At 47.7% G+C, this 12,663-nt stretch overlaps 1 protein-coding gene across 2 annotated transcripts in view; it reads left to right on the forward strand.

Moving 5' to 3' along the window:
• PDE1C (phosphodiesterase 1C) overlaps positions 1 to 12,663 on the forward strand; it is a 1,454,702-nt gene that overhangs the window by 1,429,300 nt on the left and 12,739 nt on the right. For both annotated transcript variants that reach the window (XM_077269307.1, XM_077269308.1), the window contains one exon: positions 1,252 to 1,317. In XM_077269307.1, the coding sequence (XP_077125422.1) occupies positions 1,252 to 1,317 (66 nt within the window). The remainder of the gene's footprint in view (positions 1 to 1,251; positions 1,318 to 12,663) is intronic.

Consider the following 12,663-nt stretch of genomic DNA (forward strand, 5'->3'; position numbering starts at 1 on the left):
ATGGAAATTATTGGCAATTATCAAGACACACTCAGTAAAGGAGTGATTCTGGTGGGGACCACAGCCACATCTCAGTACCAATGCTTTCTGGCTGAAACAGGTTCACACTCAGCACATGTGACAGACGTGACAGAGTCTGGAGATGCCGTGGAGAGCTATATGCTGCCTGCAACATCCTTCAGCATGACCGGTTTGGCAGTGGGTCAGAAATGGTATGGGGTGGCATTTCTTTGGAGAGCTGCACAGCCCTCCATGTGCTCGCCAGAGGTAACCTGACTGCTATAAGGTAATGAGATGAGATCCGCAGACCCCTTGTGAGATCATATGCTGGTGCAGTGGGCCCTGGGTTCCTCCTAATGCAGGACAATGCCAGACCTCATGTGGCTGGAGTGTGTCAGCAGTTCCTTCAAGATGATGGCATTGAAGCTATGGACTGGCCCGCCCGTTCCCCAGACCTGAATCCGATTGAGTACATCTGGGACATCATGTCTCGCTCCATCCACCAATGTCACGTTGCACCACAGACTGTCTAGGATTTGGCGTGGCGGATGCTTTAGTCCAGGTCTGGGAGGAGATCCCTCAGAAGACCATCCGCCGCCTCATCAGGAGCATGCCCAGGCGTTGTACAATAGGGAGGTCATACAGGCACATTGAGGCCACACACAATACTGAGCATCTTTTCCTTGTCATGAGGCATTTCCACTGAAGATGGACCAGCGTGTAACTTGATTTTCCACTTTGATTTTGAGTACCATTCCAAATCCCGACCTCCATGGGATATTCATTTTGATTTACATTGATCATTGTTATGTTTTATTGTTCTGAACACAGTCCACTATGCAATGAATACAAATTTGCAACTGGAATATTTCATTCAGAGATATTTAGGATATGGTATTTTAGTGTTCCCTTTATTTTTTTGAGCAGTGTATATTGCACGGCTATAGCCTGTTGAGTTTGTTGTAAGTAGCTCTTTATAGCATAAGGTAAGTCTACAAATTTCCTAAAGGGAACCTATCAGCAAGTTCACTTTAGTTCTGACTGGTTCTATTTAAGCCAAATCAAAACACTGGCTAATATCTACAATATTGCTTTCTGACCTTTGCACCATAAAATCTTATTGTTTGTACGTAAATCATGCACTTTCTTGAAAAACCGCAAAACTAGTATTAAAAAAAGCTATAGTTATCTTTGAAGAGCTCACCGTAGGTGCCTGTATTAATAACTGGACATTTTTATGTTTTTCTGTAGGGATGAGTAATAGAGTTAATGATTCCTCCTGCACTGTTGATTCTCCGTATCTGCTTAAATTGCCTGGTAAGTTTCTATTCATGTGAAATCAAAATTGTGTTAAAGAGGTTTTCCACTGCATCTACATTGATGACCTATCCTTTGGATGGGTCATCAATGCCTGATCAGCTGGGGTCCGACACCCAGCATCCCCACCGATCTGCTGTTATCGGTATGGGTGGCCACCATCTGGAAGTACTCACTTGCCGAGTCTTCGCAAGGTACTACACCTCCGCCTTTTATTGATTTGAATAGGAGGCAGATGTACAGTACCCAGCCTCGGCCACTACCTGAAGACAGAGCATCTTGGCAAGTGAATACTTCCAGATAACAGCTGATCAGTGGCGGTGGCGGACCCCGGCCGATCAGACCTTTGTAACGGGGGCCAGGGTGGTAGTCATGGCGAGGGGCTTCTTTATTTCCATCACACCCCGGCACCCCGCTGCATTAATAAAAGAATGTCCATTTTGTGGTGTGGTGTGTGTGTCAAGTGTTTCACTCACCTGTGAGTCATGAATCTCTTCAGCATACAGTGCTCCAGTCCTTTTCAGACACACAAATATAATCAGAGTCCTTGTTCTTTTCCAATAAAACTTTAGCGCCACCTATTGGAAGGTAGCAATCCTACAAGTCAATGTTGACCCTTTAACGAGCCTTGTCACATGACTTAGGATAATAGCCAAACCTGAATCTCAATTTGCAGACACTGTGTTTTGGGGTACTTCTCAATAGGTGGCACTAGAGTTCTAGCTCCCTTCCTCTCTGAAGAGACAATTTACATAATTATAATTTTACCCAGAGGAGCATTGCAGCTTTAAGTCACCTCATCTCGGTATGCTTAGCATGTCGATCTCCGCAAGGAGAAATGATACTTCTTGGATAATGGTCTGGCGCCTCTCACACAGCCAAACCAGCTCTCCGCTTTGCACTGACGAGGGGCAGTACCCCGAAACACAGTGTCTGCAACTTGAGATTCTGGTTTGGCTATTATCCTAAGTCATGTGACAAGGCTTGTAAGCAGGTTCAACATTGACTTGTAGGATTGCTACCTTCCAATAGGTGGCACTAGCTCTCTTCCTCTCAACTGCAACCCACACTGGACTACCGCAACACCTTCTAGAACAATTCTCCTCACACTGGCTTAGCTCCCCCTACTAGCTCTCTGATTGGCTAAACTATTTAACTGTTACTGAACCATTTCTTATCCTATTTTACTCTAAATCTGAATCTAGCATACAGCTCTATAGTGCCCCCTTAACACTAGCCGGCAACTACACTGCCATAACTCTTACCAATGCTGACCTACCACTGCCACTAACTGACCCTATTCTTGTCCCTAAAATATACAGACATAAGCACATGTGCATCAGTTCACAACAAAACACTGTCAGCTATAATAAACACATAACACATACCCGATTTCATTAGCAGGAAAGCAGGGCCCAAACCATCCGCCTGCACACCCCACCCCCCCTCCCAACCATGCGGTACTGGTAAAACAAAAAACATACCCATTGTGACATATAGTATCATATAGTATCATATAACAGCAGACTAGGATTAAAACATAAATAACCACAAAACTTATTACATTCTACACAAAAACATTGTTCCAGTAAACCATGTTTGACCTATTCCCGGACAGGACTGGTCCCACTTGGTTGAGACCCTGGATCAAACAGTTCAGTTGTTTCAAAGACATGACCCAAGTTTGGGCCAACAGTTCTCTCCAGCTCACCATCACATGGGCACAATCCTGGCCTAACCCGACATGACCCTCGGGTTGTTCAGACATCAATATGGGACCATTTGACCTCGGTCTCCACTTCCTGAGACCCGGACAGACAGATAGTTCTCCATAGGACTCTCCAGGTCCACTGACCAGTCCTTAACTGACTTGAATGTCCACACTGTTCTTCATGGCCCACATAGCCAAATTACTACAGCTCCAACCTATCCAACAGCTTGCAGTCTTTTATCTTCTGACCCGGCTCACTCATCAGGTCATCCTGCATATATTTTCCCCCTTCCCTCCTATTTCCAGACCACAGTCCCTTTAAAACATGTGTACTGCTCAGTTTACCTCCTGCAAGCAAAATTCAGGTTAAACAAAGATATTTCACAGATCTTATCACAGTCCCCAGAGCAGACACACTAAATTCATTAACCGTCCATAGGGCACCGTCTCTTCATAAGGTCTGAGTCCTGCAATCCAGCAGAAGGGGTGCAACAGGCGCAAGGAAACTTGGAGAGGGGAAAATATTTCAAAGCAATTCTTTAACTGAGGCCATTCTCACAGCACTGACTTCTGGGCTCCTGCCCATGGGATGCAGATTAGTCCCTCACAGCATTAAAAGGCTCCTGCCCTCAGGGATGCAGAACAGTCCCAAACATTGTAGGTGCAACTAGGAAAACTTCCATAGGATCAGTCTCATTCAATGTCCTCGTTCATCATCAGTGCTCTGTGCCCATGCTCCTACAGGATCTGGCATCCCTCTGGCCACCAAATCCTCTGGTGCTCCAGAGTGAACAGACCTAGACCTCATTGGTTCTGTAGGATCAAGGTGGAGTGCTTCTCGCTCCCCGTCCCATTCCAGGTACTCCTGCAGTTGTGGATCCTTCTCCGGGGGCAGCAAGTCTAAGGCTACTGCGAAGAAGCCCCGAGGGCTTCTCTCTTTATAGAAGGTGACCCAGTCTCCCTCCTGCAGGGGTTCCTGGTATCGGATGGAGCTCGCACAAACGAACACCTTTTCAAAGGTGTGGGCCTCCCGGATGAATCATATCCGGCCACCTGGTTGGTGTAGACTAGGATCCAATTCATCTCCCAGCCTGCCATAACTCCTCCTCCCGGCTGCCGCAATTCCCACCAAATTTCCTGCTCCATCCGTTTCTTCGCCTCCATCACCTCAGCAATCCAGGCTGCCTATCTGGACAATGGGAAAGGCCCTTCACCCCCCGATGTTGTGGCGGGGGATCACGGGTCATGAGTTCAGCCAAGGTGGGAGTTGTCATGATTCTCAATGGCGAGAGAACATAGCCCAGCATATATGAGAACTAGCTCTTGGAAGATGGAAACTATACTGACCATGAACTAAACCTGCCGCACAACTAGAAGTGGCCGGGTAGCATGCCTACGTTTTTTTATCCCTAGATGCCCAGCGCCAGCCGGAGAACTACCTAATCCTAGCAGAGGAAAAGACAGTCCTGGCTCACCTCTAGAGAAATTTTCCCAAAAGGCAGACAGAGGCCCCCACATATATTGGCGGTGATTTTAGATGAAATGACAAACGTAGTATGAAAATAGGTTTAGCAAAAATCGAGGTCCGCTTTCTAGATAGCAAGAAGACAGAAAGGGCACTTTCATGGTCAGCAGAAAACTCTATCAAAACACCATCCAGAAATTACTTTAAGACTCTAGCATTAACTCATAACACCAGAGTGGCAATTTCCGCTCACAAGAGCTTTCCAGACACAGTAACGAAACAGCAGCTGTGAACAGGAACAAAATGCAAAAACACACAAGGACAAAAGTCCAACTTAGCTGGGAGTTGTCTAGTAGCAGGAACATGCACAGAAAGGCTTCTGATTACATTGTTGACCGGCATGAAACTGACAGAGGAGCAAGGTTATATAGCGACTCCCACATCCTGATAGGAGCAGGTGAACAGAGGGGATGATGCACACAAGTACAATTCCACAAGTGGCCACCGGGGGAGCCCAGAATCCAATTTCACAACAGTACCCCCCCTCAAGGAGGGGGCACCGAACCCTCACCAGAACCACCAGGGCGATCAGGATGAGCCCTATGAAAGGCACGGACAAGATCGGAGGCATGAACATCAGAGGCAGTGACCCAAGAATTATCCTCCTGACCGTATCCCTTCCATTTGACCAGATACTGGAGTTTCCGTCTGGAAACACGAGAGTCCAAGATCTTTTCCACAACGTACTCCAACTCACCCTCAACCAACACCGGAGCAGGAGGCTCAACGGAAGGCACAGCCGGTACCTCATACCTGCGCAACAATGACCGATGAAAAACATTATGAATCGAAAAGGATGCAGGGAGGTCCAAACGGAAGGACACAGGGTTAAGAATCTCCAATATCTTGTACGGGACGATGAACCGAGGCTTAAACTTAGGAGAAGAAACCCTCATAGGGACAAAACGAGAAGGCAACCACACCAAGTCCCCAACACAAAGCCGAGGACCAACACGACGACGGCGGTTGGCAAAAAGCTGAGTCTTCTCCTGGGACAACTTCAAATTGTCCACCACCTGCCCCCAAATCTGATGCAACCTCTCCACCACAGCATCCACTCCAGGACAATCCGAAGATTCCACTTGACCGGAGGAAAATCGAGGATGAAACCCCGAATTACAGAAAAACGGGGACACCAAGGTGGCAGAGCTGGCCCGATTATTGAGGGCGAACTCCGCCAAAGGCAAAAAAGCAACCCAATCATCCTGATCCGCAGACACAAAACACCTCAAATATGTCTCCAAGGTCTGATTAGTCCGCTCGGTCTGGCCATTAGTCTGAGGATGGAAAGCAGACGAAAAAGACAAATCTATGCCCATCCTAGCACAGAATGCCCGCCAAAATCTAGACACGAATTGGGTCCCTCTGTCAGAAACGATATTCTCCGGAATACCATGCAAACGAACAACGTTTTGAAAAAACAGAGGAACCAACTCGGAAGAAGAAGGCAACTTAGGCAAGGGAACCAGATGGACCATCTTAGAGAAACGGTCACACACCACCCAGATGACAGACATCTTATGAGAAACAGGCAGATCCGAAATAAAATCCATCGAGATGTGCGTCCAAGGCCTCTTCGGGATAGGCAAGGGTAACAACAATCCACTAGCCCGAGAACAACAAGGCTTGGCCCGAGCACAAACGTCACAAGACTGCACAAAGCCTCGCACATCTCGTGACAGGGAAGGCCACCAGAAGGACCTTGCCACCAAATCCCTGGTACCAAAGATTCCAGGATGACCTGCCAACGCAGAAGAATGAACCTCAGAGATGACTCTACTGGTCCAATCATCAGGAACAAACAGTCTACCAGGTGGGCAACGATCAGGTCTATCCGCCTGAAACTCCTGCAAGGCCCGCCGCAGGTCTGGAGAAACGGCAGACAATATCACTCCATCTTTAAGGATACCTGTGGGCTCAGATTTACCAGGGGAGTCAGGCTCAAAACTCCTAGAAAGGGCATCCGCCTTAACATTCTTAGAACCCGGTAGGTAAGACACCACAAAATTAAACCGAGAGAAAAACAACGACCAGCGCGCCTGTCTAGGATTCAGGCGCCTGGCAGACTCAAGGTAAATTAAATTTTTGTGGTCAGTCAATACCACCACCTGATGTCTGGCCCCCTCAAGCCAGTGACGCCACTCCTCAAAAGCCCACTTCATGGCCAAAAGCTCCCGATTCCCAATATCATAATTCCGCTCGGCGGGCGAAAATTTACGGGAAAAAAAAGCACAAGGTCTCATCACGGAGCAGTCGGAACTTCTCTGCGACAACACCGCCAAATGGTGCACAGGTTTGCGCTCCCGCAGACGCCTATCGATCTGAATAGCCATCGTCATTGACTCATTCAGACTCGCAGGCACAGGGAACCCCACCATAACATCCTTAATGGCATCAGAGAGACCTTCTCTGAAAATCGCCGCCAGGGCGCACTCATTCCACTGAGTAAGCACAGACCATTTGCGGAATTTTTGGCAGTATATTTCAGCTTCATCTTGCCCCTGAGACAAGGACATCAAGGCCTTTTCCGCCTGAAGCTCTAAATGAGGTTCCTCATAAAGCAACCCCAAGGCCAGAAAAAACGCATCCACATTGAGCAACGCAGGATCCCCTGGTGCCAATGCAAAAGCCCAGTCTTGAGGGTCGCCCCGGAGCAAGGAAATTACAATCCTGACCTGCTGTGCAGGGTCTCCGGCAGAGCGAGACTTCAGGGACAAAAACAATTTGCAATTATTTTTAAAATTTTGAAAGTGAGATCTATTCCCCGAGAAGAATTCAGGCAAAGGAATTCTAGGCTCAGACATAGGTGCATGAACAACAAAATCTTGCAAATTTTGTACCTTTGTGGCAAGATTATTCAAACCTGTAGCTACACTCTGAAGATCCATTTGAAACAGGTGAACACAGAGCCATTCAAGGATTAGAAGGAGAGAAAGAGAGGAAGGCTGCAGTATAGGCAGACTAGCAAGTGATTCAATTAAGAGCACACTCAGAACTAGAGGAAAAAAAAAAAAAAAAAAAATTGTAGCAGACTTCTTTTTTCTCTCCTTTCTCAGCCAGTAATTTAACCCTTTTTTTTGGGCCGGTCAAACTGTCATGATTCTCAATGGCGAGAGAACATAGCCCAGCATATATGAGAACTAGCTCTTGGAAGATGGAAACTATACTGACCATGAACTAAACCTGCCGCACAACTAGAAGTGGCCGGGTAGCATGCCTACGTTTTTTTATCCCTAGATGCCCAGCGCCAGCCGGAGAACTACCTAATCCTAGCAGAGGAAAAGACAGTCCTGGCTCACCTCTAGAGAAATTTTCCCAAAAGGCAGACAGAGGCCCCCACATATATTGGCGGTGATTTTAGACGAAATGACAAACGTAGTATGAAAATAGGTTTAGCAAAAATCGAGGTCCGCTTTCTAGATAGCAAGAAGACAGAAAGGGCACTTTCATGGTCAGCAGAAAACCCTATCAAAACACCATCCAGAAATTACTTTAAGACTCTAGCATTAACTCATAACACCAGAGTGGCAATTTCCGCTCACAAGAGCTTTCCAGACACAGTAACGAAACAGCAGCTGTGAACAGGAACAAAATGCAAAAACACACAAGGACAAAAGTCCAACTTAGCTGGGAGTTGTCTAGTAGCAGGAACATGCACAGAAAGGCTTCTGATTACATTGTTGACCGGCATGAAACTGACAGAGGAGCAAGGTTATATAGCGACTCCCACATCCTGATAGGAGCAGGTGAACAGAGGGGATGATGCACACAAGTACAATTCCACAAGTGGCCACCGGGGGAGCCCAGAATCCAATTTCACAACAGGGAGTACAGTACAGGCCAGGGATGAGGGTTGCAGACTTCTGCCTGCATGGGACGGGGCTCTGGGGTCGGAGCTTCAGGGCCATAACGTGTCGCGGGCTCGACCGGGGGCCAGGGTTCCAGAATCGGGGACTGAGGCACACTCACCGTGGACTCCATTGCATCCACTTCATCCCCATCAGCATCCTCCTGTGTCTCCACGACTCCGGTCAGGCCTGCTTGACTCAGCCTCAGCTCCTCTGGGTCTGTAGTCTGCATCGTGAATCCGTCGTCATCCGCATTCTCCCAGTTTAGCTGCTTCAGCTCTGAGTACTCTGATCCTTGTCCATGTGTCCCCCGGATGCTGCACTTCACTTCTGGGTTGGTCTCTTTTAGAGCGCCATCTTGGTCCTCACTCTTCCAATGTTCAGCTTCTGACAGCCGCCAGCAATGTCCCCCATGGTCCAGAGGGAACTGATGCAGAGGGTATGTCCCTTCAAAGTCTGAGACTCCCCACAGCCGTCCTGGGTGAGACCACTCCCGTGCTATCCTCCACTCTCACTCAATGCGGCAGATCCCGCTGCAGCTCCGGGTACAGGAGTGGGCCATTTCTTCCATCGCCGACTCCTGTAATGGCGCTGTCCAGCCTGACACGTAGGTTTCTTCTTTGTGGCTCCTCCCAGGCCAGGGCGGTGCCGGCTTAGGCTGCTGCACCCGTTCAGCATCTGGCTCCTCCTGCTCTTCAGGAATTCATTGCAGGGGGCGAGATTTCTTCTTTTGCCATGACCACCGTGAGCGGGCACCGCTCACAAGGGGATGTGGCCTAGGCACGAGGCATTGTCCCAGCCAGATGGGCTTTTGTACCTTTTCTTTCCTAGGACACCCACAATGGGTGGGGCTATCTCCAGCTTCTGTACCATCATATGCCATTTTAAAGTTTTTAATGGCCGCCATCTATGCCGTTGCATTTTCCAAATGCAAGGCATCTGAATCCTGCTGGCTATGCCACTTTGTAACAGGGGCCAGGGTGGTAGTCATGGTGAGGGGCTTCTGTATTTCCATCACACTGACGCCCGGCTGCATTAATAAAAGAATGTCCACTTTGTAGTGTGCTGTGTGTGTCAAGTGTTTCACCCACCTGTGGTCAGGAATCTCTTCATCATACAGAGCTCCAGTCCTTTTCAGACACACACAAATATAATCAGAGTCCTTGTTCTTTTCCAATTAAACTTTACTGAACTTAGGCTTCCTCATGACAGTTACAGTCCATCCATTTTTACAATACATGAGAACTCCATCTCCTGCACTTTCCCTCGTCAGCTCCTTCAGCTTATCTTCCCGTGCTATGGTTTCCAGGCCCGCAGCTCCCTGAACCATCCAGCTAGCTGATGCTGAGTGCTCCCTGTCCACTTTCCCCACCCTGGGCGACAAATCAGGATGCCTTTGCAATTCCTGTTTGGACCGTAAGTCCCGAACGTCATGGGAGGTAACCCACAGACTAGCCACTGATTCTTCCAGACTGCCTCGCTTCCCAGGTGCTCCAAGATCTATCATCTCCAGACCTTCTTCCTTCAGTGTCATGTGACAAGGCTTGTAAGCAGGGTCAACATTGACTTGTAGGATTGCTACCTTCCAAAAGGTGGCACTAGCTCTCTTCCTCTCAACTGCAACTCACACTAGACTGCCATAAAACCTTCTAGAACAATTCTCCTTACACTGCCTTAGCTCCTCCCACTAGCCCTCCAATTGGTTAAACAATTTAACTGTTAAGGTACCTTCACATGGAGCGACGCTGCAGCGATAGCGACAACGATGCCGATCGCTGCAGCGTTGCTGTTTGATCGCTGGAGAGCTGTTACACAGACCGCTCTCCAGCGACCAACGATGCCGAGGTCCCCGGGTAACCAGGGTAAACATCGGGTTACTAAGCGCAGGGCCGCGCTTAGTAACCCGATGTTTACCCTGGTTACCATCGTAAAAGTAAAAAAAACCAAACAGTACATACTCACCATCTGATGTCCGTCAGGTCCCTTGCCGTCTGCTTCCTGCTCTGACTGAGTGCCGCCGTACAGTGAGAGCAGAGCACAGCGGTGACGTCACCGCTGTGCTGTACTTTCACTTTCACTTTGCGGCACTCAGTCAGTGTGGGAAGCAGATGGCAAGGGACCTGACGGACATCAGATGGTGAGTATGTACTGTTTTTTTTTTTTACGTTTACGCTGGTAACCAGGGTAAACATCGGGTTACTAAGCGCGGCCCTGCGCTTAGTAACCCGATGTTTACCCTGGTTACCAGTGTAAAATATCGCTGGTATCATTGCTTTTGCTGTCAAACACAACGATACACAGCGATCGGACGACCAAATAAAGTTCTGAACTTTATTCAGCGACCAGCGACATCACAGCAGGATCCTGATTGCTGCTGCCTGTCAAACTAAACGATATCGCTAGCCAGGACGCTGCAACGTCACGGATCGCTAGCGATATCGTTACAAAGTCGTTTCGTGTGAAGGTACCTTTACTGAGGCATTTCTTATCCTATCTTAATCTAAATCTGAATCTACCATACAGCTCTATACTGTAGTGCAAATCACTAGCTTATCCAGCTCATGCAAATATTGAATGGAGGAAATGAAGATGGCATAAACATCTTGTCCTATTAGTCCTTGACCTTATTAGTGCATCATAAAAACAAGCTGACGCGTTTCAGGAGGAGGTTTATGCTGGCAACATAACTTCCATGGGAGTCACTGCCATTGAACAAATAAAGAGGGCAGTCAGAGGAAGGGATACAGTATCTACTCTGCGAGCCAGAGAGGCACCTTGGTTTTAAAATTAGATACTTGTTTCCCCAAAAGGAATGAATTACAAAACAGATCTGATGTATTTTTATTAAGTGATGTTTTCATGCATAAATGCAATAAAGATATGTGGTTTATATATATATGGGGGTATTTTTATATATATTTTATATGTATTTACATATATTTATATACATGGGTAAGGATATTGCTGTATTTTTGCAAGTTGTATTTGCAATATTGTATATAGATTTAGTGGCTAAAATATTTGTATAACACTCAGGTTGGGCAGGGTGTGTGGCTTCTTTCAATGGGTACTCAGGTGTTTGATATATGGTTAATTGATATGTATTGTGATTGGTTGTAGCCTTTTGTTATGTGCCTTTATATATTGTGTTGTAATGTGTTTTTTTTATGCTATGACTAAGGGCAGTATTGCCTGAAATGTGTCAGCTTGTTTTTATGATGCACTAATAAAGGACAAGATTTTTATTCCATCTTTATCTCCTCCTTTCAATATTTGCATGATCTGGATAAGTGAGTGATTTGCCTGGAACCTGGAAGTCGGCCGGCAGGAACTTGGTGGTGATCCGTGCTCTGCATGTCTATTGAGAATTTGATTCAAACATGTCTGGTTGGGTGAGCTAATGAAATCCTAGTATTTGCTCAGTTCTATCGTGCCCCCCTTAACACTATGCTAGGGTTGGCGGAACGCACCAAAGAAAATATAATAGTAAGTAGCGTTCGCAACACGGGGTCTACCGTGCAGAGATGGAATCTGCTGCTGAGCAATGGCGGAACAAGATGACATGTGAGCACATGCAGGTTAAATGTCACCCGGTGTGAACAGCGGTGAACCCTGTTGCACCACAGAGCCACAGCAACTACGTATAAGAACGCTGCTCCCTGTTATCTGTCACAGGACACAGCAGATTTGGCACCAGTGAGGTCTCTAGGCACTGCCCCTAGAACGCTGGGGTTAGAGCCTGACCAAACCTACAATGCGCACGGCGTCGCACAAGCGATGCCGCTACTTGGCGCTGGCTCTGACTCCAATCTCCCTAGAACTCATGCACAACTAGAGAGTAGGGGATCATTAGGAGCTTTCATCAGATACAATCATACATGCACACACATCAAACGTCTTGGTCTATACTAGCGCATGGCCGTGCGGCCGTGAGATCCTTTTATAGATCCCAGTCTGCCAGGACCTTGCGAGCAGGGGTGGGCTGGGCCGGGTGGCAGGAATGCATGTGCCCTCTGGGCCGGTGCCAAAGCAGCTGCTGAGGGCCACTGGAGGACCTGCAGTGCAATGTGTGATGAGCAGAAACAGGGGGCGGGACACGCAGCATGCACCTGTGGCTAGAGCCATGGCCGGCTTCAGTAATGTGGTGAGAGGGGGCAGCTCCTGGCACACAAGAAGAGGAGGAGGGTTATTATTTACACAGTGATCACACGCAACCTCCTCCTCTTCTGTGTGCAGATCTATCTCCGATGTCCGATCAGCCA

The sequence above is a fragment of the Ranitomeya variabilis genome, chromosome 6 (genome assembly GCF_051348905.1).
Source record: "Ranitomeya variabilis isolate aRanVar5 chromosome 6, aRanVar5.hap1, whole genome shotgun sequence".
In the NCBI taxonomy this organism is placed as follows: domain Eukaryota; kingdom Metazoa; phylum Chordata; class Amphibia; order Anura; family Dendrobatidae; genus Ranitomeya; species Ranitomeya variabilis.